At 45.0% G+C, this 27098-nt stretch overlaps 2 protein-coding genes across 3 annotated transcripts in view; one reads left to right on the top strand and one right to left on the bottom strand.

The window, feature by feature from the left end:
* Positions 1-27: 27 nt before the first annotated feature.
* Positions 28-22338, bottom strand: VPS26B (VPS26, retromer complex component B). The gene is made up of 6 exons (XM_004763958.3): positions 21644-22338; positions 12629-12785; positions 7588-7752; positions 4507-4682; positions 2762-2904; positions 28-2353 (listed from the first exon to the last, which is right to left on the bottom strand). The coding sequence occupies exons 1-6, from the start codon at positions 21864-21866 to the stop codon at positions 2207-2209; spliced, it is 1011 nt and encodes a 336-aa protein (XP_004764015.1). The 5' UTR covers positions 21867-22338; the 3' UTR covers positions 28-2206.
* Positions 22339-22926: 588 nt separating this feature from the next.
* NCAPD3 (non-SMC condensin II complex subunit D3) overlaps positions 22927-27098 on the top strand; it is a 70290-nt gene continuing 66118 nt past the window's right edge. Inside the window, exons 1-2 of one of the 2 annotated variants that reach the window (XM_045080327.1) lie at positions 22927-23085; positions 25479-25633. In XM_045080327.1, coding sequence (XP_044936262.1) covers positions 23022-23085; positions 25479-25633 — 219 coding nt within the window. In that variant the 5' untranslated portion in view covers positions 22927-23021. The remainder of the gene's footprint in view (positions 23086-25478; positions 25634-27098) is intronic. The other variant, XM_013062140.2, reaches the window with a different exon arrangement.

A 27098-nucleotide genomic window follows, 5' to 3' on the forward strand; every position in this document is an offset into this window, starting at 1 on the left:
CAGTGTAAGACAAGAAATCACAGACCCTGGTGGACCATGGGCACAATGCCCCCAAGCCACAGGGGCTTCCTTTAATCAGAGAGAGACAACTGAAACAAGTGTTCTTTTTTTTTTCTTTTTTTTAAAATACAGCCATTGAAAAGACGACACATTAAGAAACATGTAAACACTGCAGCTGCTTAATTACAAGTTGCACTGCTTGGTTTAGTACCTATGCACTCCCAGGTATGGGAACCTGTGAAGGTGCGGGTGGGGCCTCCCCTCACCTGCACAGTTGCACGGACAAGGAGTGAATGGGGGCAGAGTGAGGGAAAACAGAAGACCTGGCTTATGCACAGCTCCTGAGAGAATAAAATCAAATTCTACCTTCTAGTTCTCCCAGAAGAAACATCTAAGATGTTAGGAAAGTTGGAAAATGAATTTGGGTTGTCAGCTGGGAGGCAGAGGAATTGACAGGTCCTTTCTAGTTAGAATACCAGCTATAATGGGAGGCACACCAGAGCCTAATCTCATGTTGTGGAAAAGGCAAGGAGCACAGAACCTGCCTCCCCCATACACTTGAGCCCCTAACCTTGATAATCCAGGGGCAGCTGGATGGGTAATCCTGATCCCACGGGATTGTCCGTCGCACCTGTACCTGGGGTCTAGCATGGGGGATGGGGAAGGGGAACCACCTTACCTTCCTTGGTTCTGCTGTCCCCAGTCAACCTCAAGTATCATCCTAGTATCCTTTCCTCCAGTTTCAGTCCTGACCCATGAGCCTGCCCAGCCAGAGGCCCATGACTGCACTGATTTCTGAGGAAAAGAAGAGTCTGAATTTTCCACACTAAAAGATGACACAGGAACCAACCTCTCTGCTTCCCAAATTATGGAGAAGTTAGACCACCAAATACTGTACTTATTGGCCAGTGGGGTCTGCTTGAAGGGAAGGGAGGCCATTAGATCATTTCCAGATGAGGCAGAAAAGGATGTCAACATCTTTACTCCAGTAGGCCCACACACCGTGCAACAGAGGGAAGTCCCCCTCTCCTTTAGGATAACAAGAATACCCATGAGAGTTTTTAAACAAAACATCAATGGTCCTAAACTCTGGTCAGTCAACTGGTGAAGGTGAAAACATAATTTGGCAAGCAGAATTATTCTGAAGTTGTGTAGCAGGGTCTTCTGCTGAAGCTCTCATCTCTCTTCTGAAACTCAGAGAATGAGGGGACATGGGCATCAGTAAGAAACTCCCAAGCCCCAATTCCCACAAAGTAAGTGGAGGGAGAGTAAGGAGTGATGAAGATCCATTTGTAGGAAAGCAAAGAGATCAAGGCCCCTTCCCGGGATCTCTTAAAGGAAACAGATGCCCTTGTTTAGGCTTGCTGTAGCACACAGCAATACCCTAGAACCATCCAGCCCCAGGGGCTGGGGAGCACAGTCATGGGGTGAAGGCAGGCAGCTGCTACGCACAGTCACCATGCTTCTTCCTCAGTGGGCCTGCTTGGCCTCCTGCGTTCAACATGCTGCCATCCATGCATGGCACTGACCCCAGGGTGTTTCCGTGCCCAGAATTTCTCAAGGTGAGGGGACAACAGCCAAAGGCCCTTCCACAAGCTTCTGTTCCAGGACGTTACTGATAAGAGTCCGTAGAAGATGGAGAAGGGAGGTGTCTCGTTCACAGCAGTGACATAAAGGCCAAAAGGAGTTGGCTTGTGGAAACGTCAAAGCACCACATCCAATACTCCCAAAGAGGTAGCTTCCTGATCTTAAGTCTCCCCCCTGCCATTTAGGATAGGGCAGGGATAGTAGAGGGGAGAATAAGATGTGACTACCCCGGGCCCCACTGGCAGCTCAGAATCCCAGGCACATGCTCAGATCCTGTATCAGGAAGCTCAGAGACCCAGGAATCAAGGATGCCCGCTCTCTGCTCTCCTGTAAAATGCAAGGCACCCCCACATGGAAGGCCTCAACAGAAGGCTCTTACCCCACAGAGACTAGCTATCCCTATTCCCACGTCAGCCGCAGAATCTCAAGGAGACTGCCTCCCGACCCAAGCCCCTTACGTTCTTCAGAAAAAAGAATTAAAGTCAAAACACGATTTGTTTTCAGGTTGCAAGTAACGGGTCAGTTGAGCATCACACTGTCTTCCCCCTCCCCCAGCCGCTGGTGTTTGGTAGACGGGGGTGCTGGGTTGGAAGCCCAGCAGCTTCTTGGCCCTGGGGGCCTACTGCCTGCTGTTGTTGTCAGACAGCTGGCTGGGGGTCCGCACCTCACCCAGGGAGGTTGTGCCCTCGAAGCGCTGTGAGGCGATGGCTGCCTGGTGGGACATGCTCTTCCGTACGATGTCACCTTTCCGCCACAACACCACTTCCTGTAGAATTGGGGGAGGGGGGCAACATGCTACCTTGAGAGGGAGGCATGGGGGTGGGGGTTCCCAAAGGCTCCAACTCTTTCCCAGGCACCTTAGTAAAACCTCCTCTGCTTCTCTCTCTCCAATGACAACAGTTATCCGTACTACCTTAGGGCTCCTTCTGATGGTGTGGGCAGGAAGCATAGAGCAGTCACAGGAAGCAGACTCACGTGTCAACTGGGAACCCTCATTTTTGCTGTGCAACTCCCTCTCGGTGAACCAACAAGTGGCACAGAGACTAGTGAACTCTCTCCCCTGTACTGTTCTGCTTAATCTGTCTGAAATGGAGCCTGATCTTCACAGGAATGATGCCATTCCTAATGTGGCTCTAGGGCCACTAGGGGTCTTGGGGAGGTACCTGGGCCTCACCTGCTGTTTGAAGTAGCGCCGTTCCTCCTCGTCTATCAGCACCAGGTTGAGGTAATAGCGCACGGAGAACTTCTTGTTGATGTCCCGCATGGTGGGGGTGAGCTCGTAGCCCGCCAGGAAGAGCCGGATAGGGATGGACTCTCCTGTAAAGGCCAAGCAGGTATCAGAGTGAAGGGCAAAGTGACCCATCCTACCTGACACCAAGTCACACTCCGCCCATGAGATGCCACCTGAGCATGTCATGGAACACTCAAGGGAATGCTTCTGCCTGGTGGGAATTCGCATTCTGTGGCTCAGTGATCTGCTGAAGCAAAAACATGACTGCAGCTCCACTCCAGGTCCCGTTGTGTCTTCTCTAACCACCTCAATACAGAGACCCATGAGTATGAACAGCACAGGACACTACTACTAAGCATCTTTTGATTATATGTATTGTGTCTAGTTGTTGGTTTTTCACAAGGCAACTGTCAAACCTCAGCTAACTCATCATGTCACCCAGCAATCTCAATGCCACCTTCCTCCATCCTACATAGTGTATGCCCCCCAAAATACATCTCTACTTTGAGATGGATTGGCAGTGGTATAGTGGCCTGGAAAAGAGAAAATCCTAATTCTGGTCTTAGTTATCCATTAACTAGTTGTATGACTTCTGAGTTAGTCTATTGCTTTCTCTGGACCTTAATTTTCTCTTGTGGAAAACTGTGGAATCAGACTACGTGGTATTTTTTATATCTTCCAGCTCTAACACCCTGCCTTTCCTAATTTAAGTGAAATGAAATTAGGGCAGTAATTCTACTGAGAAAGGCCAAACCTATAATGTAGTCTGAAGCTAAATATAAAATGCACCATTAATTATCTGCTGTTTTGTCTTACTTCTCAGAGAAAATGACAAGTGGCTCTACTTCCACAGCTGGTGAACAAAAGGGCATATACAGAGTCAAGAGCTCAGTCCTATCCCCCTAAGGACCCGGCATGGTGACATTCAAGAATCTGCTGTCATTGTCCTTACCTTCCCCACAGAACACACACGTGAGAATAAACTGAACAGAACCTTGGCATAACCAAGCACTTCTAAAGGAAAAAGTACATTCTTTCTGATCAGCGGCTGCAGGGCCAGAAGAACATAAAGATTGCTACTCCCAAATAATCACAGATTCCCCAAGTAAAGCTTTCAACTCCATTCATTCCAGATGTAATGTCCGCTCTGGGGGTAGATGGGGGCAGTATCGTTTTCTGTCCCATTCCCAGTGTGGTCTGTGGCACCTGGTAGTGCTGCCCAAAGTATCTACCCTTGGTGAAGGAATTCAGAGAATGAATCATTTTGCCAGAGCTAGAGCTAAGGAACATAAATGATTATTCTGCATGAATCTCTGGCTTCCGAGCAGCAAAGAACACCAATAGGAAAAAGTAGCAAAATGTATAATTTTATCTGCTAAGCCAGTACTTTCAAGCTTTTGTTGTTGTTGTTATTTAAGAGGCATAACTCTTGACAGTACAAGCTCGGTATGTAGACGAGGCCAAAAGTGGGGCTTTTCTGGGTGAAGGTGGGGAAGGAGCTTGGGGTTTCACATACCCAGCCCTCCTTTTCCTCTTTATTGGGATCCACAGTGAGCAATTAGAGATGAGAAATTATAGGTGAATAGGAAATCTTAATTTAGCAGTATAATCTCTTGAGCCCCTCTAAAACTCTGCAGGGCCTAGGCGAATGGGTGAGGCAGCTGCGGGCTGGGTGCCAGGATGCTCACCTCTCACGGGAGCCCCATCCATGATCTCATACTTGGCTATCGTGTCGTTCTCATGGTACACATTGGGGCCTGTGCCCGTTGTTTCCCGCTTGATGATATCTATCTCCATGTGCTTGATTTTGATTCTCACCAAGAGGAAGTAGATCTTCCCTACAATGACATCTTTCAAGTGGTATCTGGGGAACAGAAAACAAGATGTGAATACGGCAGCCAAACTGCATACTTCCAGGTCTCCTGGGTTTCAGGGGAGGGGACACTGCCAAGCAGGTTGGCTGAAGATGGAGTCACAGTACACACGCACCCATGTTCTTACCACCACTGCCCTTGCAGAATGATTTCCCAGTATGTGCTTTATTGGAATCTGTCCCATTTTTCCATAAGCAACTCACAGGATGTTCTTGCATGTTACATCACCCATTCTATGCTTACCCATCTGATCTATCTTCTCAGCACTTTAATTTCTTTTATACCTTTTGTGTTTAGGTTGTTTTAGATGTCCTGACAAGTGGGAGGCAAACCCCACAAATGCAGGAAACAGGATTTGCTCGCTATCTGAGCTCACAAAACGTCTTTTGGAAACTGGACCTCAATTGCCTGTAGCAAAGAGTTTTGTCTGCTGTACGTGACAGCTCAGGCAGGAACAGTGGAGCAAGACGATGCATTATGCTCCATCAGCACCTTCTCTCTGGGCCCTACTCACATGGCTCGTGCTCTGTGGGCTGTTATGAGCTTGGCCATGCTGTATTACACTTTCTGCCCTTCCCAGCATTTCTCTTTGAGTCAGTATGGAATACCAGTCGTCTGTGTGTGCACTGCCCTGTAACAGGCATACAGGAAGAAAGGAAAATCTTCAAACCTGAAGCTCAGAATCATGGAATAGGAGTGTTGGCAGGGATTTTAGAATTTAACCTCCTTGGGGCACCTGGGTGGCTCAGTGGCTTAAGCCTCTGCCCTTGGCTCAGGTCATGATTTCAGGGTCCAGGATCGAGCCCCGCATCAGGCTCTCTGCTCAGTGGGGAGCCTGCTTCCCTACCTCTCTCTGCCTGCCTACTTGCGATCTCTCTCTGTCAAATAAATAAATAAATAAATAAATCTTAAAAAATAAGAATTTAATCTCCTTATATGACATGTGGAGAAAAGGAAGTTCAAAGACAGATACTTGAACAAGGATTTGAGTAGGGGACAGACACAGGGTGTGAACTCAAGTGCCTAATTCCTAGGCTTGTGTTCTCCCCACTATTTCAGGCTGCCTTTCTGCTTACAGTCTAACTGGGAAAACTGTAGATACTCTCAGTAGATAAAGTCTTACAAGGTAGACTTTGTAAGGACACTTACAAAGTCAGAATGGAGGCTGCTCACAGCATTTCAGAAGGAATGCTAAGAGATCATAGATTCTAGGGGTTTTCAAACTTTGGTAAACAGAACATTCCTTTATTCTAAATGAAATCCTATGCAGAAGCATGAATATATGAGAAACTCCTGTGGAGGGCCTAGAACCCTGGACCCCACTCTTCTTTTACTTTATCCCTTCTTATGTGTTTGAAACCCACTAACCTGTCTCCACTTCTCGGAGGAGATTCCCAAGGTACAAACATGGTAGTACGAGCTACCTTACCCCAAGAGCAATCCCTAATGGCAGAATAGCACTACATGATATAGACAGTGTGCTCTTACACAGCAGCCTACTCTGAGGAAGCAGGACAGGTGTGAACATCCAGTTCCCAAGGTCATGGGATAGACTCTCCACAGTGCCCTTCACATACCACACTTGGTCTTGAACCTTGCTGACTGACAGTTATTTTGAGATCTACAAGGCAGTACTGCCTGCCAGCTACCTCTTTTACCTGGTAGCTGGAGTGCTGGTGGGTAGGCACTATTTGGTGGCTCCTTTCCAGAAAGCCCACAGAGCCCTGAGGCTGAAGAGAAAGGGGAAGGCTGTTCCCTTACATGTCCCTGCCTGGCCCAGATCAACCTCCCTCCCAGCTCTCCCCTCCCTGTCCCATAGGCGAGGCTTTGCCAAGCAGGGCCTCTTCTGGGTCATGAGGGGTTATAGGCCAGGGGCAGAGGGAAATATATGCCTTTCCCTCACCCCTGTTCTAGGAAGCACATATGTTGTTAATTTTTAAAAAAGCCCTTCCTAACCCGCACTACCTGGATAATAGGGGTCTCTCCAATAAGAACCCTAGAGACTCTAATTTCTTTTTTTTGCTTTCTGCGAATAGAATACACTTTTACTTTTGCATATCTGATTTTCAAACATTTTCAGGAAGGCATTATACTGAAAAGAAATATGTTTGTGGTATATTTTTGAAGTGTCAGTAAGTTTTGTGATTTATAATCACTTAGATATTTTTTTAAAGATATTCAAAATTCATTTATTTGGGAGAGAGAGAGAGAGAGAGAGCACAAGCAGGGGAAGAAGCAGGGGTAGATGGAGAATGCAGGGCTTGATCCCAGAACCCTGGGATCATGACCCGAGCAAAAGGCAGCTGCTTAACCAACTGAGATACCCCAGTGCTCCACACTTAAGTATCTTCATGTTCAGACAGCAAACAGTATAAAACACATGGCTTCCCAACTTGCTAGCTAGAATTATTTAAAGACCTTTATAAAAAGGCATCGGGTATTCTTTGCATAATTCATTTAATTCAGAAGGAAGCAGCAAACTACGGCCATTGCGTGGCTTCTTCACATTGATTTCTATAGACATACTGTATATAGGATACAAATGCTAATGGGAATTGTATTCTGAGATTATTTTCATCAATAGAAGGAAAGAGCTGTATCTACACCCAAAACAAATGACCTTAAAGTTAATTTGGCTTGACCTTAAAAGACAATGTAGGATATTTAACTTAAATGTACCTTCTTAATTTCCATTTAAGTAAAATGAAGCTTAATTTCCTGGTCCACCTTTCAGCAGCCTGGCACAAATATTCATAGTACCAGGTCAGTGGCCTCCCCTCCAGCACGGCATTATGAGCCAGCCAAGGCCAGGGCACCAACCTCTTGGATTCTCATCGGGTCCCTTCTTGACCTCCCTCAATAGTTCTCCACGACGGTGGGGCCCCAGATACTTACTTGGATTTATTATACTCAAACTCAATGTGCAGGCAGTCCTCAATCCCAACTTCCATCTTGATGGAAGAGTTCAGCTCTGGGTACGTGCTGAGTGTGTGGACTACAATGTCCATCTCTTTGACGACATCATTGAGGCGGCGGCTGATGGTGGCTCGAAGGAAATACCTGTAGGAGATGGATGTGTCATAAAGGAATACTCCCAGCCTCCACAATGCTGCCTCAATCCATGCACCAAACAGACCCACTGGAGAGAAGCTCTAATAGTGGTTAGCCTTTGTGGCTTTTTATTCCTTCGAAAATTTACCTCTATGGACCCTCTTCTCAGAAAAAAAAAAAAAAGAACGTACTTAAGCACAAAATTTTGCAATTATAGTACAATGGAATTCAAAGGCCTTCCCCACAAATGGCTTTTTGAGCCCATCCTCTGGGCTCAGAGCACTGTCCTAAATAAAATTGATTTCACTGCTCTGTACTCCCACAACAGGTTATCCTAATAACTTTCAAGCCCCTCACCACTGCCTACCATGTATTTGTGTATGGGTTTTTCCTCAACTAACTCCTGGGTCTTCAGGCACAGGGATCTGTCTTAAACTCTTATATTCCCATGTCTCTACTTAACAATATTCAATAAATTAAGCAATTTCCATGTCCTTCAAGTTAAATGGGAGTGATAGGGAATGGAGAAAGTAAGTCAGCTCTTCATTCAGCAAACATTTACTGCTAGGCATGGGATGAATAAGATATAGTCTTATGGGAAGCTCACAGTCCACTAGGGAAGGTGGGTCAATAAACAGAAAAATTAGAACACACGCAAGTGCTAATTCAGGTAAAGGAATCAAGTCTATGGGGAGAGGAAAAAGGGCATTCAGGCAGAGCAGACCTTGTAAGTAAAGCAGCAGAGATGGGAGAGGTCCCGGTTTAAACAAAGGAAGTCTCTGGCTAAATCTTGGATCCTTGGGAGATGTTGCTGTGGTAGAGGACAAGTGGTGAAGAACACAGAGACACAGAACCTGAAGGGCTTAGCAAGCCTGACCGTCTGGTCAGCTGCTCGATCATGGCGTCCCTGTCCCCTTGACCTACTCTATGCTCGTACCCAGTGAATGGAGAAAAACAACCCGTTAATGATATTTTCTTCTAACCCAAACTTAGATGATCTGTATCACCTGTCAACTGTGCCTGCAGAAACCTGTCAACCAGATCAATGACACACTTAGGCTCCTCTCCTCTGTGTAGACCTGAACCATGCTCAGCAACCCATTTATACATCTCAGTAACTTCTGCCACATTCTCCAAGACACATATTTGTTCCTAACCCTTCTCTAACTGCTCAGGCTCTCCAGTCTCCTCTCCCCCTGATCTGTGGAAGACACAGCTTTAACTTTACTGAGAAGAGGAAAGCCTTCCAATTTAAGATTGATAATTCTCTCACTTCTCTGCTTTGCACTGTCTCTTACTTCCGTCCTAAACACGTCTGTATCTTTGCCCAAACTTTCCTCCTTCCAACAGCACCTCCGTCTCTCAAGACCCCTCTCCTTCTCCATCTGGTAGAAAGACTTTTGATCTGTGTGTACATTACAACCACCCTGGGGAGGAGGGGCTTCCAAAATCCAGATGCCTAGGCAAGGCTGACATTTAACTGTCCTGCAGAGGCACACAGGCATCAACATTTTTTGAAGCCTCCCAAGTGATTCTAATATGGGAGCTTTGGTAGAGAACTACTACCTGGCATCACGATCCCTCAAGTTTTCCAATTCTCTCAATCTATCGAATCTCTCCAGTAAAGACTTCCTCTTTTGAGTTTATACAAAGGTCCAAACTCCTCAATCCCCAAAACAATCTCTAGGCTTTGTGCTCCTGCCCATTCATCAGGACAGTGGTCACAGATGGGTCCTGTTCTAACTATTGCAGCTTCTTCCCTATTGCCAAACCCAGTGGCCTTGCTTTTCAGCCTCAGTTTTGACACTGGAGAGTAAAACATTTCCTTCTCTCTTAGAAATGCTCTTCCTGTGGTTCCACAGGAGGGCTTTACCTCAACTCACCCCCTTGAAAAATATACCAGTTTTTAGCACTGAGCAGAGGATTCCCAACAGTGTATTTCTCTGTCCTGAGTGCCAGGCTTGCATTTCTAATTGTCTAGTGAACTTTCATACCTCTGTATTTTGTCAGTGCCTTAGCCTTTAAATTTGGATGAACCATCTTCACTACAAGTCATCCCTTCCTCCTAATAGCCATCTACCTGCACCTACATTCACTGGTCATTTCTGTGGTTGTCCATTAAATTCCTCATTTACTGCCCGCTCCAGCTGTGTCCTCTAAGGTAAGATGCTCAGGTCCTTGTACTAGCCTTCCAACAATTTTGTCTCTGCACTCTACTCTTCATCAAATAGCACATGTTGACTTTATATTAACCATCCAAAGAACCAATGCCCCACCTAAAAACAAAGAAAGAGGTGTTCAGAGTGATCTTTGGATTCCCCCCCACCGCTGTGTAAGTAATAATATACAAGCCCTTCATCTGGAATCACATCTATAAGCTGCCCTTAACTAATTTTCCCTTCTTGACCTCCTCACTTTCTCAGCATGAATCCTAATGTCTTCATCTACGTGGACAGCAACACCTTTTTCTCTTTTATTCATTTACGTACTTTGTAGTAAAACATAAAAGGAGTTCAGGGTACACCACCCCAAAATACACCACCCTGGCATGACAGTTTTATTAAGCTGATATTATAAAGCAACAGGCAAGAAGCAGACACAGGAAAGAAAACTCTCTGCCCTCCCCACTCTCTACCAGAAGAGCAAGACCTTCTTAATCACCAGAGACAACTGTTACCAGCCCAGGGACTGCACTAGAGAAATCCACAGAACAAATCTTGCTTAAAGGATTCTTACCTTCCATTTGTTTCTCCCATATATTTACCTTCCCACAACTTGCTGTCCCAAGAAGCTCAAAGTCCCTTCCCTATGTCCTGTTGCTTCTCTGCAAAATTATCATTCTTCTGTTAAGATGCTTGTATAAGCTCCTAGTCCTAACCACCCCTTTCTGTTACCAATCCCTGAGTTCCATGCATATGCACAACATACATGTGAATCAACCAGTCTGCTTTTCTCTTGCTAGCATGTCTTCTGTCGGTCTGATTAGTAGGGCCTCAGTCTACAAACCTAAGATGGATAGAGGAAAAGTTTTCTCCTCTCTACAACACATAAGAATTTAACATTTTAACTACTTTTAAGTGTACAGTTCAGTGGCATTAGGTACATTCATGCTGTTGTGAAACCAATAGCAGTCGTCTTTTTATGACTGGCTAATTTCACTTGGCATAATGCTTTCAGTGTTCATCCATGTTGTAGCATATCACAGGATTTCCTTCCCTTTTTAAGGCTGAGTAATATCCCACTTATGTATATACCACATTTGTTCACCCTTTCATCTGCTGATGGAACTCAGATTGGTCTACCTTTTGGCTGTTGTGAATAAGCAGCTATGAGTGTGAGTGTATATGCCTGTGTTTGATTCCTTGCTTTCACGTCTTTTGGCTTTGTACCCAAAAGCAGAATTCCTGGATCATATGGTAATTCTATTTTTATTATTCCGGGGAATCACTGCACTCTTTTCAACACCTTTCTCTCTGTCTTAAAAACATTTAAGAGCAATCCACTGTAAAAAATAAAATTAAATAGGGGCATCTGGGTGGCTCAGTTGGTTAAGCGGCTGCCTTTGGCTCCAGTCATGCTCCCAGGGTCCTGGGTCAGGCCCCATGCCAGGCTCCCTCCTCAACAGGGCGTATGCTTCTACCTCTCCCTCTGACTGCCACTCTGCCTCCTCATGCCTCTCTCTGTCAAATAAATAAATAAAATCTTCAAAAAAAATTAAATAAAATAACAATAAATCCCACAGCCAAGCTTTGGTGACAACTAGATAATCCTCATGGTTGTGAAGCTTTTTCTGAATGCAATCTCTCTAGTTTGAGTGATGTTAGTGATTAGACCTCTTTGCACAGACTGAAAAAAGAGAGCCTACAGTCACGCTTCTGATGGAAGAGGAGAGACCAAGGAGAGAAGAGAAAGGGAGAAAAGGGGAGGGAAGGGGAGGAAATGTCTTCCTGTAGTTTGCACTACCAGGCCTTAAGGTGATGAAGACGAGCTGATCTTATAAGATAGCATCAAGATCTTGAACCAGGTGTCTAAAGTAACAGAGAAGTCTGCTTTATCTCAGTGACATCACCTAATCTCAGGTTACATCCAAGAGTCTAGAACCTCTCTGGATTTTTTTTTTAACCTCAGCAGCCCCTGGAATCAGTCTCCATCCGCAGAACCTGGAACACTAAAAACAGTCCAATGTACTTAAACTCGTTTATTAATTTTTTAAAAGCTGGTCACACTGTGCTATGTTTTACATTCCCATTACCCCGAATGATGGAGGACCGATCTAGAATCCAAATCTATTCTACTTTTCAAGTGAGAAAGCTGAGTGACAGAGCTCAGGATCACATTGCTGTTGTATGGCAAAGCTGGACTGAGGATCTGTATGTCCTGATGTGCAGCGCAGGGTATGCTGGGGACAGCATGTATCACAGTATGAAAGCTAACTGTTGACTCTTCAGGACTTTCAAAAACTGGTTGTTAAACATAGTGATTATTTAAAATTAAATTATAAAAATTTATAATTAAGATAATATGAAAAACAAAAGTAATACTTACTACAAACTCACTGCTTCCTAATAATTTTGCTACCTTTCACAATTCTCTCTGCTCTTGGGGGAATTTACATCTAGCTGTGTCAAGGTGGCTACTGAACATCTCTCCCCAACTCTGTAATTAGGGACATCTGGCTGGGAGCTTGAAATTGGCCATGGTGGCAATATTTACACTACAGAGACAAATGCTACAAACCAGGGCTTTTCCTCCCAGAGAGCCCATTGTTAACCATTTACCAGCACACCACAGCTCAGTTCTCTTTCTTCTTGAGACCCACATTAAAAAGCCTCAGAAACATGGACAGCTTCAGGGGAAGGTGGGGGAAAAAGCAGGCACAACTCACCGTAGCTTTACATTCTGGCCTGTATAGGACTCATACGGCTTCTCCACGTGGGTGAATTCAAAGTCGAAGGCCTGTGATTGGCTAATTTCTCCGGGCCGGGCCAAATCCTTCACCAGGGACACAAACTCATGGTGGTTCCCACGGTCGTAGTAGAGCTCTGGGGAGAAAGCATCAACCTCTACTATCAGACCCCAACCTACATGAGGCTTAGCAAGGAGGCTCCAGGATACAGGATCCCCTCTTCTGAGAGACATCCCCCCACCACTCCCGCCCGCAAAACAAACTCCCCTTAGCCCTTATTTTCGATTCCCTTTATTTACCTAATTGCACTTCTTCACTGCATTCTCCGTATACTGATCTCTTTTCCTCCCCACTTTCTAAACACTCCGGTTTTACCCGGAGAAATCCAGTGGCACAATAAAAACCCAATATAACCCTGCTTCAGCCTATCACGGCAGTGCCTTAGTGAGAGCTGTATCAGGGGAACTGCTAACAAAAATACTACATTGCTTTAAAAACATTTCTAAAAATATTTCTAACTTCTGAATGCATGTTCATAGTTCTTTAATTATATCATCCTTATAATAAGCTGAAGTAGCTAGGACAGGCCTTGTCACCCATTTAACAGAAAGAAACTGAGGCATACCATGGTCAAATGATTGGCTTAGAGTATCATTGCTGACTGCAGGGCTCAGATTAAAGCAGATTTACTGCTAGAATGAATCTATTTCTATGACCTGGTGCAAAGGGAGTAATAACATTACACTTTGTAAGGTTCTGTAAGAATTAGAGGAAGTAATGCAGGTAAATGACTCAGAATAGTACCCAGTTGACAGCAAATACTCAAAACATATTAGCTGCTAGCTGTTATGATCCTTCAAAGAGGAATCTACATGATGCAGAAATTTTAGTGTTATTTCCTCCAACTAAATAAGGGGGGGGGGTGATCCTCAACTTCAGTGAGCACCAAAATCAATTGGAGGGTTTGTTAAAACCAGATTACTCAGTCCTGCTGTATGGGGTGAGGCCTGAGACTCTGCATTTCTAATAAGTTCCAGGGGATGTTGGTCCTGCTGGCCCAGGGACCACACTTTGAGAAGCACTGCTCTAAATTTATCCTCCTCTGGAAATAGTTCTGGCATTCGAATCTTAATTATAAGTTCATGCCATCAATTTATCCTCTATTATTTTATGCCTATTTGTACTCTGCTATTTAAGTGTTAACTCTTCTATATGCATGGTCTTTAGAGTTAAGGCCTAGTTCCTGGCACCCCCTCAGTACCTAGCCGTCCAGAGAAAACACTTAGTACTGACTCTGAGTATACAAGGCCACATAACAGTCAAGGCACTACCTCTCGGGCATTTCTGGGCTCCAGTCCTATGGCAGTGTACAACCTTCAACAGGGTAGATCAGAACTAGATCCAGTAGAGTGCACTCAGTACTACTGCTGTCGGCTGCTTGGGGACAAAGAAACAGGTCCACAGAGAGGAGTGTCGGAGACAATGGCCTACTAGGCCAGTTCCCATATCTCCAGAGCACAGCAGGCGATCCCTCTCAGGGACAAACTGAGCATCCTGGCAGTGCGACAGAGCTGCATTTGTGTGGGTCCGCCTCAGGTAGCTTAAGGGCTGAACCCTGATTAGGACTGCATCTTCAGGCCCAAGAAATGAAGTGTCCAGTCCTGCCCCAGGGGAGAACCATGTCAAGAAAGAGAAAATGGTTTCAGATAGTGCTTTCAGTCTGAGTGCAAAATCAACCCCTGACAAGCCTATTCCATAGGGAGCCTTTTTTTTTTTTTTTTTTTTTAAACCCCCAAAGGGAAGCATTCAAAGCAGAGTGGGCTCTGTGTTAAGATTCTTCCAAGTCAGGAAGGCGGCATTAGTGTGGTTTAATCCCAAACTAGTGCGGCCACTTAAGTATGAACTTACACTATATTCTCTAATTATAGTTTATTGCTGATTTCCTATATAGTTACACTTTGATCCACTTTATATTGCAAACAACCACCTTCTCTTCAAATACTTAATGGAATCAATGGCAGGAAACATTCTGGGTAGTGAGTAATAATCTACAAAGTCACTAAATGGGAGATCACACTTACAACCTATAGAGGGAAAGGATAGGAAAAGGTGAACAATCCATTGCTTCTATTTTGAAATCCAAAAACTGTGGCCCCCAGTAATGTAAGGAAGTGCAGTGATCAGGTAGGAACAGAACCACTGCAACAAGGGCTCTCTCACTTACTCTCACTGGTCCATTGCTACCGAAGTCCTTGTTGATGGTCCTGACACCTGTGTGGGAAGTGACACCTTAACTGGTAGACCTGGTATCTTAGCTCCCAAGCACTGGGTTCTGGCCATAGATTCAGGGGACAGAAGCAGGCAGAGCAGAGCCCCAGTGTCCATTAACTTTAAATGAGAAATCCAGAGTTGAGTAAAAGAGGGAGAGAGAAGGTTGGAAAAATATACAACTGTGATCACACATACCAAAGGCAATAAGAGAAACAAAACTGAGAAGGACCCAAGAACGCCCAGAGAACAGATGGCCAGCATCTGAGAAACCTAGTAATGTTATGCCTGACCTAGCAGGGGCACCTGGCTGTGGCCACCTTTGGCAGGAGAGGTCCTTCCCTACATAGTGTCACGTTCTCCCCAGTGCTTTTCCTCCTGGACACATGTTAATATCAGGTCCTGCACTAAATGTCACATAAGAGTGGCAGTGTGTAGTCTGAGTGGAGCTGGACTGGGCTTTTTAATTTATAATTTATAAGCCCTTTCCAATGCTCTTGCAAACATTGTGGTGGAAAGGGGCAGAAATAACAGCCATACTTTGCTATTTGCCAGAAAGTTTGGTTTCCTCTCATATAAATTAGAACAGAAACTACAAGGCTGTTTTAGCAAGAGGCTGGGCCATCAAGAGGTTATAAATTGCCTGTATTTTATCCCCAAGATGCAATGACAAGTTATCCCTGGTTCTCCCCAACCTCCAAAGCCCTCAGCAACCAGCCATCTCAAGTTAGAAGTAGGAACTGACCATGTTTCTTATTAAGGTAACTTCCCTGTCTTGAGCCTCTCTTTTGATCCAACAGGAAGAAGTGATTTTGTAGTCAGGATGTTTTCATGATGAAACTTGCCACCAACGGCTGAGGGATGAATTTACCACTTTGTAAGGAAATTGAGCCAACTCTGCATCACAGGGTCATCATTTGAGGCAGCCTGAAACCTGCTACTGGGCCGGGACCATGTTTGATCCAAGCTTCATGCAGGTCTTAGAAGAAACATTAAGTGAGCAAGGCCAAAAAGACCTCCAAAGAGCCCCATTCTGATTTTCCCAGCCACTATCGGCTAACTGGCAACCCAATCAAAACCATGCTGGCCACATCCACTCCAATCTCTTGTACCCTAGTATACTTGCTAGAGCAGTAACACCTCTGGGCTGCCCATCCCCAGCAAGACACAGCTCAGCTCAGGCCCTGCAACAACTCACTAACAGGCCAGAATCAATTCACTTAATTTCGATGTGTCTTTTACATAGCTTTTCATGGGTTAATGAAATAAAATACAGAAAACCTCTGGAATTTTTAGAAGTACAGGCGTGCAGCGCCTGGGTGGCTTAGTCGGTTAAACACCTGCCTTCAGTTCAAGTCATGATCCTAGGGTCCTGGGGTTAAGCCCTACATCGGGCTCCCTGATCAGTGGGGTGTCTGCTTCTCCCTCTCCCCCCAGCTTGTGTGCTCTCTCTCTCTCTCAAATAAATAAATAAAATCTTTAGAAGTACAGGCTTGATTGGTACTGATGGGTTCAGATCCACACAATGGCATTACTTTTTTTTTTTTTAAGATTTTATTTATGCATTTGAGAGAGAAAGCGAGCACCAGCAGGGGTGGTGGGGGGGAGGAGCAAAGGGAGAGAAGCAGCAGACTCCCAGCTGGGCAGGAAGCCCTGGACATGGGGCCAGATCCCAGGACTTCAAGATCATGACATGAGGGAAAGGCAGATGCTTAGCTAACTGAGCCACCAAGGCGCCCCCAGTGGCATTACTTTAAAAAAATTTTTTTCTTTAAAAAAAATCCAGATATTATCTATTTGGTTTTGGAGGACAGGAGTATCTGCCCTCTTTTGTAACTCTGACCTTCTAGTTACCTTTGGTTTATTTAATCCCATTACTCTCTAAGATGGCCCAGCTCTGCCTTATATCATGCATTACAGTTCCCCAAATGAGTGCAGCTGAAAAATGGTCTAACAATTAAAAAATTCTCCCCCATGCTTCTTATATACCACATTGCATTTTTCTAAAATGTGGGCCATCCCATGCTAGAGTGACATGGGAGAAGCCCTCCCCACACATTTGTTAGCTTTGTTACAACAGACCAAGCCATGGGAAAAAGCACACTAGATGAAGAAAGAAACTCAAGGTGGCTCACAAACTTACTAAGGATAAGAGAAAACATAGACAATACAGGTGAATAGATAAGACCTTCCTATACTCTCAGAAGCAACATTCAAACTGCAACATCCAAGTAGTTGGTGTAGAACTGACTGAATCATGGTCCGATGACTCTTATTTTCTTATATACAGGGAGAAATCAGCCTCAGGTTGGCCTAAGAAAGTGTGATCAAAGCAATGTGCAACAGCAAATGAACTGACATCAGCTTTAATGTTTCTGTGTCCTAGTTCCCTTAGGGAAGAGGCTGCACGGGTGCCTGCTGGTAGGTGAGTCATCTTAGTTCTCAGTGCCCTAGAGTAATGGCCACACCTAGCTTACCAATGCCTCTACCACAAGCGCCAGAGGAAGCCCTCCCTCATCACAGCAAGCCGCAAAGCAACCTATACTCCCCCTTTTCATTCAAGTAACTTTGGTTTATCTAGGAGGAGTTGAGAAAATAATCGAGAACTGCTTCTGTAAATTCCTAGATCTGACCAGGTATCCACTTAGCAAATATTTATCAAACACCTACTGATGATGGACTGAAGGTAGTCCCTGGTTTTCAGGGACTCAGAATTTAGTGAGGAAGGCAGACCAGGAAAAAAAAAAAAAAAAAGTCTCAAGTTTGTCATATCCTGTTTGAAAAGAGGTATTAATGAGACCTGTGGAAGAAGAGTGGAGGGAGGGCTTCAGTCAGCCTGGGGAACTTGCGGGAGGCTGTCATGTTTGCTTCCCCAAACATGTTTGCTGGGCACTTTAAGAATGGGTAAATGCCTGAGTGGAAGTGCAGACCCTGTAGAAAGATGTTCACATACAAAGGGAAGATGCCTAAGATTCTAGAAAGAACATATTTTGATGAAACTATAAGAGGTGAGGGTTACAGGGTAAGGGAGAGATGAGGCTGGGGAGAAAAGCAGGGCTGCTCAGGAAGGAGCCAGGTACAATTTTGCCCTGTAGCCAATAGGAAGTTGAGCAGAATTTTAAGGGGGAGAACTGACAATGTCAGAACCGTTTTTTAGAACGTTCACTCTTACAGAAGGTGAGCTGAAAGATGAGGAGAGCAAAGGCAGGAAGACCAGTTAGGAGGGAGCCACAAAAAAAGAGATAATAAAGGCAGCAGCACTGGCAAGAGGAGGAAGCACAGACTGAAGATGTATTCGAGAGCTGTTGGGAGAACAGACTGGGAGTGTGGGAGGAGGAATTAGTCTAAGATGACTTCTAGATCTTTGAGGCTGAGTGTGACATAGGCCACAATGGAGCACACAGGACAAGAAGCAGGGCTGGACCTGGAGCAGAGAAAGAGGTTTCTGTTTTGGACGTGTTTCTGAGGGATCTGTGGGGTATTCGGGTGGAGAGGTGCCTAGGAGGCAGTTGGAGACACAGGCATGGAACTCAGTAGAGAGTTCAGGTCAGGACAAAGAAAGAGGTTGGGAGTCATTAGAATATAAAAAGACACAGAAGTTACGGGTGCAGATGAGACTGTCAGAGCAACTTACAGAGAAAAGACAAGAAACAAAAGTTATGCGTGTTCCTGCCTACCTCTAAAACCAAGATTGGAACAGGAGCTTTTCTGAGAAGGGTCCAGAGAGGTCCAATGCAACAAAAAGCTAAACGGTTGTCTCTGCAAGGACTCTGTAGAGTCCCTTTCACAGGTTTCCACTTAGGCTAACATGCCGTTTGGAAGAAGACAATGGAAGGCAATGGGGGGAAGCAGACAAGTAGACCAAAGGGAAGGCTAACCAGGTCCAAACATTCCCCATGGACCGCCTGCACAGGAATCAGGGTGACTACACAGTGACATATTTTAAACGTCTAGTGCCTGGAAACCTCTTGATGGGTCAAACTTAATAGGAAAAGAGAAAATGACAATAATCATCTTAACTTCCTTTTACTGAGTACCTTATTATATGTGCTAAGACCTGCACATCACATATATTATCTCTAGTCCTCACAAGACCCTAGCAAAGACTGTTCTATTATAAACGGAGCCCTATCTAATTTAAGTCACCCTGTCTGCATGACCCTCAATCATGTACCAGGCTGTCTTTCTAATGAATACACAAGTGGGACAAATATACTTTCATCAGGAGGAAAAAGAAATTAATCATAAGGATAAGAAGGTTAATTACATAAAGAACTTGATTTTCAAGCTGTGGAACTGTTCCACAGAAGGAAGGAAGGTGGGAAGGAAAAAAGAAATCAAATCCAAGAGACGATAGTTTATAAGAACATTTTAAAGTTAAAATGGAATTCAGTGAGGAAGGTGGACAGAGACTGATGATATCAACTTTCTTACTCTCATATAGCAAGACCTATACTGTACATCATCACTCGCAGAGCCAGACCTAGGAGCCTGACCAAAGCTCCACCCACTTCATTCACAGTCAAGGAATGCAACGAAGGAGAAAACCACACAACCACAACCTCGGCAAAGCTATTCGCTAGCCTCGCTCTGGTGCCCTGAGATCAGTAGACTGTTGACAGATAGACCATACTCTGCATGAAGCATTAGGCCTTGACAGCTCAACATTCTTCTCACAAGATTTTGTCATCCCTGCATTACAGGTGAGAAAGCTGAGGCTCAGAGAGGCACACAGCTTGCTCAAAGTCACAGGGTCAACAATAGCCCACAGTGCTCAGAGGCTCAGGAAGAGTTATCTATGGAAGCTAAAAGGCTGGGAGAAAACCCAGCAGGGATGATGATTCAAGGAGTTAGACAAGAAACCGGGCAGGGCAGGTACAGCAAGCAGCTCCCTCAGCTTCCCTTTCACGTAGACTAGAGGGAGGCTTTGACTCCATTCCCCCCAACAGCTCATTTCACAGTGCTGGGTAGGAGACATTCTGGTTATCTTTCACGTACTGATGTGGTATCACCACTCCCTGGAGTGATGGTATAAGACATGGACTAAATGTGCCTATTTACATTCATATTACAGAGCCAAAGAATCCATGCAATAACTTTAAAACTACTACTTGAAAAATGGCGTTGCTAAGCAGGCAAGCACTTCTCGACTATCTCATACCTCATGCTTAGCGCCAAATGCTTCGGATTCATCCCGTCTACCAGTAGTCCTTTACTACGGGTGATTTTACTCTCCAGGGACATAAGGAAATATCCCAAGACATTTTTGGGGGTGCTATTTGGGGGTGTTTCTGGTACATGGTGGGTCCAGCTCATGTTAATATCCCGCTAAATATCCTGAGGCAACAAAGAATTATTAAGGCCCAAAATGTAAACAGTACTGCTGTTAAGAAACCCTATCCAAGCTACAGGCAGGAGAGTAGAGGGTATGAAACTCACTCTTTAGCCCTTTTCTGATACATAAAAGGCCACTCAAATTCTGGATTTAAAATAGCAAAAAAGTTTCCTATATGATCAGCCAGTCTTTGACCTAATTTTATTTTCTCAAATATCAGAAGCAAATACTTCAGCCAGAGCACTGGCCACACAGACTCCTTTTTCCAGGATTCCTCCTACCTGTGCCAGTGTTTCCTGCCCCTGTAAAACAGGAGAACAGATTTTTTGCTGTGCTCTCAGAATATGAGAGTATTTAACTAGTTTTCCCAAGAAGTCTGTAAGAACAGGGTCATACAGGCAGCCTGTGCTACAGGAATGAATCTTTAGCCAGAAGTTTTTTTTCAGCCCACATGAATATTTACTCTGAATCCACAGTGTGACCCAGTGATAAAGACCATTTATTTCAGAAGTACCTGAGAGTTTTTAAAAACACAAGACTTCAAATAGTCTTAGAATTAGAGACAACTCCATTTTGACTGGCAGCTCCCAAATTTTCTGATTCTTACTGCCTGTTACTGTCTAGTTTTAATTATTAACAGTTATGTTGGAAGATTGTTAGAGCATTGAGAAATTTTGATCATTTAATTTTGGACTGAGAAGGATTTTTTTTTTTTGGCTGTAAGGAGGAAATTAGTCAACTGAAAACTAGCATTCTAATGAAGAAGTCTTAGAAACACAGGCTAAGTAGACAGAAAGACAGAAGGCTGCAGGGCTTCTTTCTCAAAACAGGTCCACGGATAGGAGATCAGAGCTAAGGCCAGAAAGGTGGTGAGCTCTCTCCCACATCACATGTGAAAGAAAAAGGGGGTGGATGGGAGTAAACTAAGTGAGGCTCAGAGGACCAGCTTAACTTGGGTCCGACAGCTGTGGGTGTCCAGACAATGGCAAAAGCAGTACTGGAGAAAGGTCTTCCCCTAACAAATCCACCTGCAGGCTACCGCAGGAGCGTTTCACTTGGAAATCCTGGAGGCAGGAAGCAAAGCTGAGAACATGTTTAAGGGACAACTAGGTATCCCAGGGCAAGGTGCCCACAACAATGATGCTGTGGCAGGGATGCTCCCCGTCGCCCTCGGCCACCCCCACCGTCCTCGCGATGCGCTTGTCACTTTTGGCAGGGAAGCCGTCAACACAGGGGCAGTCGCCGGCCGGCGGGCCTCACACTGCAGTGGCCAAGGGGTTCCGACAGGCCTCACCGGAGCTGGGCCCGGAACCAGCCCGCTCCCCCGTCCCCAAGTCGGTCTCTGGCCCGGGGGAGGCGGCCGGGGAGGGAGGCCCCGGGTGCCTACTCACCGATCTGCCCGATGAACTCGATCTTGATGCCCTGGTGCTCCAGCCGCTTATTGGGGTTCTTGAGTGCGAGGCTAACCTTCCCAGACACCGTCTCTCCGTCGTAGAAGAGGAAATATTTCTCCTTCTTCCCGTCCTCCGTCTTGTGCTCGGCCCGCTTCCTACTCTCGGCATCGTTCAGCAAGATTTCCACCTCCACGCTCTGCCCGAAGCCGAAGAAGCTCATTTCACCGCCGGGCCGGGTCAGGCCGGGCCGGTCTCGGGTAGAACCTCTCCTCTCTGCGGGGGAGGAGCCCTAAGCGAAGGCCGGAGGGCTGGACGCCGGACCCAGCTCTCTGCCGGACGGGGGGCGACGGCACGACTCCCGGCTCCACGGGGAGGGGGCAGGGCCCGCTGCAGCGCCGTGGGTACCAGTGCACCGCGACTCGCCAGTCCCGGGCAAGTCCGAGCCGTCGGCGGCAGTGAGGGACTAGGGCCGGCAATGCAATTAGAGGGGGGCAGTACACAGCCCGGACATGCGTGGCCGCTGCCGGGCCACCGGGTGGGGTGCGGCGCCGAGCAGCACAGCGAGCCAGCCCCGGCCTCTGGCGGTGAAACGCACGGAGGTGCTTCCGCGGCTTTAAGCGGGGGTGAGGAGGGGCGGGGCGGGGGTGCTCAGTCTCCAGCCGGAACGCTTCGGGGACGCCACGCGCATGCGTTCGCCTCTGCCGCTGTAGCTTTCGCCACTCGCCCCCCCCCCACCGAGGTGTGCTCATTGCGCATGTGCACTGGTAGACTGCGCGGCCTATCTTTCCCTTAGTTGACATGGCCGTTACAGCCTTTTGCCAGGATCCCGGGCAAGACGTCCCATAAAATTAAAAGAACTACAAATATTCTTTCTGGGTGCTTTGTTTTCCTTTATTGTCTTAGTTCGGTAAACATTAGACTACCATCCACATTCAAATATATACGACGTTCGAGTGCTGCCTGATGAAGTAAGAGTAGCCCTTTGACACGCACGGGAAATGCCGCTTGAGAGATGGGTGCAGGGAAGCAAGAGGAAAGATCCTGTCTCGAGTTCTCTTTACAGTGTCCTCCCAAAATAAGGCAAGAAAGACTATTAAGCTTTTATTTAATAGTTGAACCCCACTTTAAACGGAAACCTAAAAAAAATCACCCCGTGGAACGTTGGCTCAATAACAATGCTTGGCCCGCCCCATTCTTTGCGCATGCGGCAGAAGTCCCTGCTGATTGGTTAATATAGGGAAAACTGCTGGGTGCGACGATTAGTCGGTGGGAAATTCCCCACATTGTGATTGGTCCACAGGAACGTCTCGGAGCGCGCGCGGGAGCGAGCTTTGAAAGTTGACCACCGGGGAGGCTAACCGGTTCCTGAGCGATAATGGTGGCGCTGCCGGGCCTTGGGAGCGGTCTGCAGCCCTGGTGTCCGCTGGATCTCAGCCCTGGTGAGAAAACGAGGCCGTGAGTCTCGGGGAGGCCAGGCTGTGGTGCTTTGCGAATGCGGTGTTCCTCTGCCCGGGCCTGGAGTGGGGGTGGGGCGCTCGGCTCCCAGCAGAGGCTGGGGTCTCCAGGTCTGTGCATTCCAGGACAGTGGCGAGCCGGGTGTGGAAGAGGGGGTCAACCTAGTGAAGGATCAGGAAAAAGAGAGCTTTTATGATCCGATCTCTTTTAGTTCTTTTGCATGTTTTCTCGGCCTTCCCTTGTTTATTCTGTAAATCCTCACTGGCTGTCTCATGGAGTTCTTTGGTTTTAAAATAGTAAATTTGGTTCTTCGTTCAGACTTATTTCCTGAACTTCGTGTTCGTTGGTTTAAATGGACGTCTCACAGGGACTTCAGACGTTACATGCGTGAAACTGGGGTTCCCAAAGCCAGTTGTTGGTACCAGCCAATCCACAGACCTGGGAGTCATGGCATGCCTTCTTCATCCTTACTGCTCACAGCCACACGGTTGTCCTCCCCTCAGAGATGTCTCTCAGGTCGTCCTTGCTCCTTTTCCTGATGCTGCTATCGAGCAGCAAGCCCTCATGATAGCCAGCCTGTATCCTAGCCGTTTTCTCATGCCAACTCTTTCAGCCTGTTCCCTACACCTCTACCAGGATCAGTTTTGAAAACACAAACGTGGGCGCCTGGGCGGCTCAGTGGGTTAAGCCGCTGCCTTCGGCTCAGGTCATGATCTCAGGGTCCTGGGATCGAGTCCCACGTCGGGCTCTCTGCTCAGCAGGGGGCCTGCTTCCTTCTCTCTCTCTCTGCCTGCCTCTGTCTACTTGTGATCTCTCTCTGTCAAATAAATAAATAAAATCTTAAAAAAAAAAAAAAAGAAAGAAAGAAAACACAAACGTGACCCTATCAAGTCTTTAAGCCTTTGATGTTTCTCCTTTATTTCTTAAATAAATGACCAAGTCTTTGGCATGCCCTGTAGGAGGGTTCACCACTCACTTCTTATCCAAGAGCAGATCCTTTGGAGTCAGAACTGTGGGTTGGCTCTTCAGTTTAGCATCTCTGTATCACGGAGTGAGTTGCTTAACCTTGCTAAGCCATAGTTTTCTTACATGTCAGATGGGGATTATAATAATATCTACCTCACAGGAGTTTTGTGAAGATTAATTTAGTACCTGGCACATAGTAGCTGCCGAATAAATACTATTTACTTATAGCATAAATAAATACTAATAATGACTCTCACCTTTACACTAAGGCTCAGTGTTATAACTATTTTGTTTATTTTTAAACAGGCTATTCTTACTTTCTCTTTATTCTCTCTGTCTGGAATACTTTTTTTGCATTTCTTTCCCTGATAAACTCCTACATTTAGGTCCAGTTGAAGCAGAATCATCTTTCCCACTTCTTTTATCCTTCCCACCTCCTCCATAATATTTTCTTCTATGCTCTCTGTATTTTACATACCTATTACTGTTTTAACACTGGTCTACTGAAAAAATAATAAACGTAAAAAAAAGATAGTGCCTATCATTTATTCAATTTATTAATTTCCTGACCAGATCTTTTCTCTTCAATGGGGGCTTGAGTAGTTGTGATCCAGAAATGAGATCTGAAATATTGGTATGTGTTTAAAAATATGCATATTAATTAAATGGGAGAATATGAGAGAAAAAGAAGCAGGAAAAGATGCAAGAATATTTTTAGGAAGAGGATTGTATTTGTTAGGAGAATGATTAGGAAAGAGTGAGTGAATAATTAAGCATGTTAAACCGTTGCCTCAGGTGTCCCTTTGTGCTGCATACTTTCTTTGGGTTTATTAACTTGATTGTAAGATTTTCACAAAGGGACATCTGAGGCAATCTTTTATTAACCTCTCTTTTTTCGCCAGATTGAATTCTGGGAAAGCCATATCGTTCAGTGTTTTGAAGTGTCATTCATATCTAAAAAGTGTTTTCTTTCTTGGTATTTTTAGGCGATCATCAATCTAATAACCAGCTGCCAGTTCTGATTTTAAAAAAGATTTTTAGCATTTCTTGCTCTCTTTTAATTATGCTCCACCTGTATTGTATGTTTAAATGTGAGTTGTGACTAGTAAGTTCTCCATTTTTTTTTTTTTTTAAAGATTGTATTTATTTGACAGAGAGAGAGAGAGATGGCAAGAGAGGGAACACAAACAGAGGGAGTGGGAGACAGAGAAGCAGGCTTCCCACTGAGCAGGGTGCCGATGTGGGGCTTAAACCCAGGATCTGGGATCATGACCTGAGCTGAAGGCAGACCCTTAACAACTAAGCCACCCAGGCACCCAAGTTTTCTCTTTATAAATATACTTAAAATCTAAAGGTTATTGATGTTTTACTTATTATAAAAACGTTTTATTTAATTGCATTTTCCTACTAGAATGGGTGGACACAGTATGGGAACTGGATTTCACAGAGACTGAGCCTTTGGATCCCAGCATAGAAGCAGAAATCCTAGAGACTGGGTTGAATGCATTCACAAAACTATATGAAAGTGTTTTCCCCTTTGCTACTGAAGAACATGGATCTACAGAGGTAAAGTAAATAAATAAATAAATAAAATTAAAAATTAAGCCAGAAGTGAAAGATGAAAGTCATTATAATCTGAGGCTTAGCCTTTTTAGTATACAGTTTATATGGAGTATGATAAGAATAGCATAGAGAATGTGGTTCATTTGTTATAAAATTGTAATGGCTAATAGCTAAGTCAAGTGGGAAGAAAGTTTAGGCTTTTGAATGTGAAATTCTGTTAGGAAATTCTTAGGGAGATGTAATAGGTCACTGGCAATGTGAATTGGAAGACTAGGAAAGAAGTAAAAATTCAACCACATAGATAGGAAGAGCCATCTGAATCAAGGGGATAGGTGAAGTGCAGTGATGCATGAGGTCAGTGGGGAAGAAAAGAGGACAGGACTGAGAAAGCTGGTTCAAAGTGATGTGCAGGCAAGCAGTCAGAATGTGGTGAGTGTTAATATGAAGACTAGGGAGTAGTCAGGCATCAAGTGCTGTAGAGTCATGGGCAGGCAGAGTTCTGACACAAGGAAGTTGGGGCAGAGATGATTGGATCATCATTGGTGACCTGAAGGGTCACAGTTACAGGTGAGTGGAGTACAGCTGAAGTGGTATTAGGATTGAGGAGGTGACTGCTATAAAAGTAGGAGGTGATTTCTTCTGAAAGCTTCAGGTGAAAAAAATGCAGACTGCTCATAGGATTCTAAATGTGCTCTTCTATAAAGTGGCACGTGCTAAGCAGTGTGGCTAAGCCAAGACATTACCTCCCACTTTCCCTGTCTTCAGGAAATCAGGAAGTACAAGGTCTGTTTCTTGAACTTTCGTGGGCCCAAGGTTTTTTAAAGGTATTCCAGGATAAACCATATTTAGTTGCTGCTGTGTTTGGTTTATAGAAATAACCCTCAAGTGTTCCTCTTCATGTGTTTAATTGGCTAAACATGGAGGAATGATACAGTTAATAAAATTGTGATTTATAGTTGCAAGTGTATTACTTTTCTAACCTAGGTCACTTCTGAAATATGCTGAGGGAGAAGCTTTCAGGTATTTCTTTTCCTGTTCCCACTGCCCATAGAGCATTTAAATTTTAAGTAAATGGCTCTGATTTCTTCAGTTAGTAATTAGAGTGATAAATGGTTTTGAATACTTTTAATATAGGGGGTAACTTGTTTGAGTAAACACTAATATAAGGTGCCCCAAAGGTCTTAGTATAATTTTTAACTATGATAATTTCAGAAATATATATGCTTCAAACCTATCCCCAAATTATTTTTGAAAATTTGATTATTTATGTTTCTTATATACTAATTTATTTTTTAGTTTTGAATACTACATTTTAATTTTTTGCTTCAGTCCCTTGGAAGATTTATAATTAGGAGCCAGGTTGGTCTGTTTTGTTTTTTTTTTTTAATGAGATACTAAATACTTGGTAAAATCAAAAATAACAAGAGATTTTCCCATTTCTGTAATTCTTGGCTTTTATGTCTCTCCC

Source organism: Mustela putorius, unplaced genomic scaffold (genome assembly GCF_011764305.1).
Source record: "Mustela putorius furo isolate JIRA1106 unplaced genomic scaffold, ASM1176430v1.1 tig00000460_pilon_pilon_pilon, whole genome shotgun sequence".
NCBI classification, from domain to species: Eukaryota; Metazoa; Chordata; class Mammalia; order Carnivora; family Mustelidae; genus Mustela; species Mustela putorius.

Coding starts and splice junctions, on each gene's coding strand:
- VPS26B (XM_004763958.3), bottom strand. CDS start 21,866: ATGAGCTTCTTCGGCTTCGGGCAGAGCGTGGAGGTGGAAATCTTGCTG. Junction 12,786..21,643: donor CGAGTTCATCGGGCAGATCG/GTGAGTAGGCAC, acceptor CTTTCTCCCCAG/AGCTCTACTACGACCGTGGG. Junction 4,683..7,587: donor TTTGAGTATAATAAATCCAA/GTAAGTATCTGG, acceptor TCTGTTCCCCAG/ATACCACTTGAAAGATGTCA.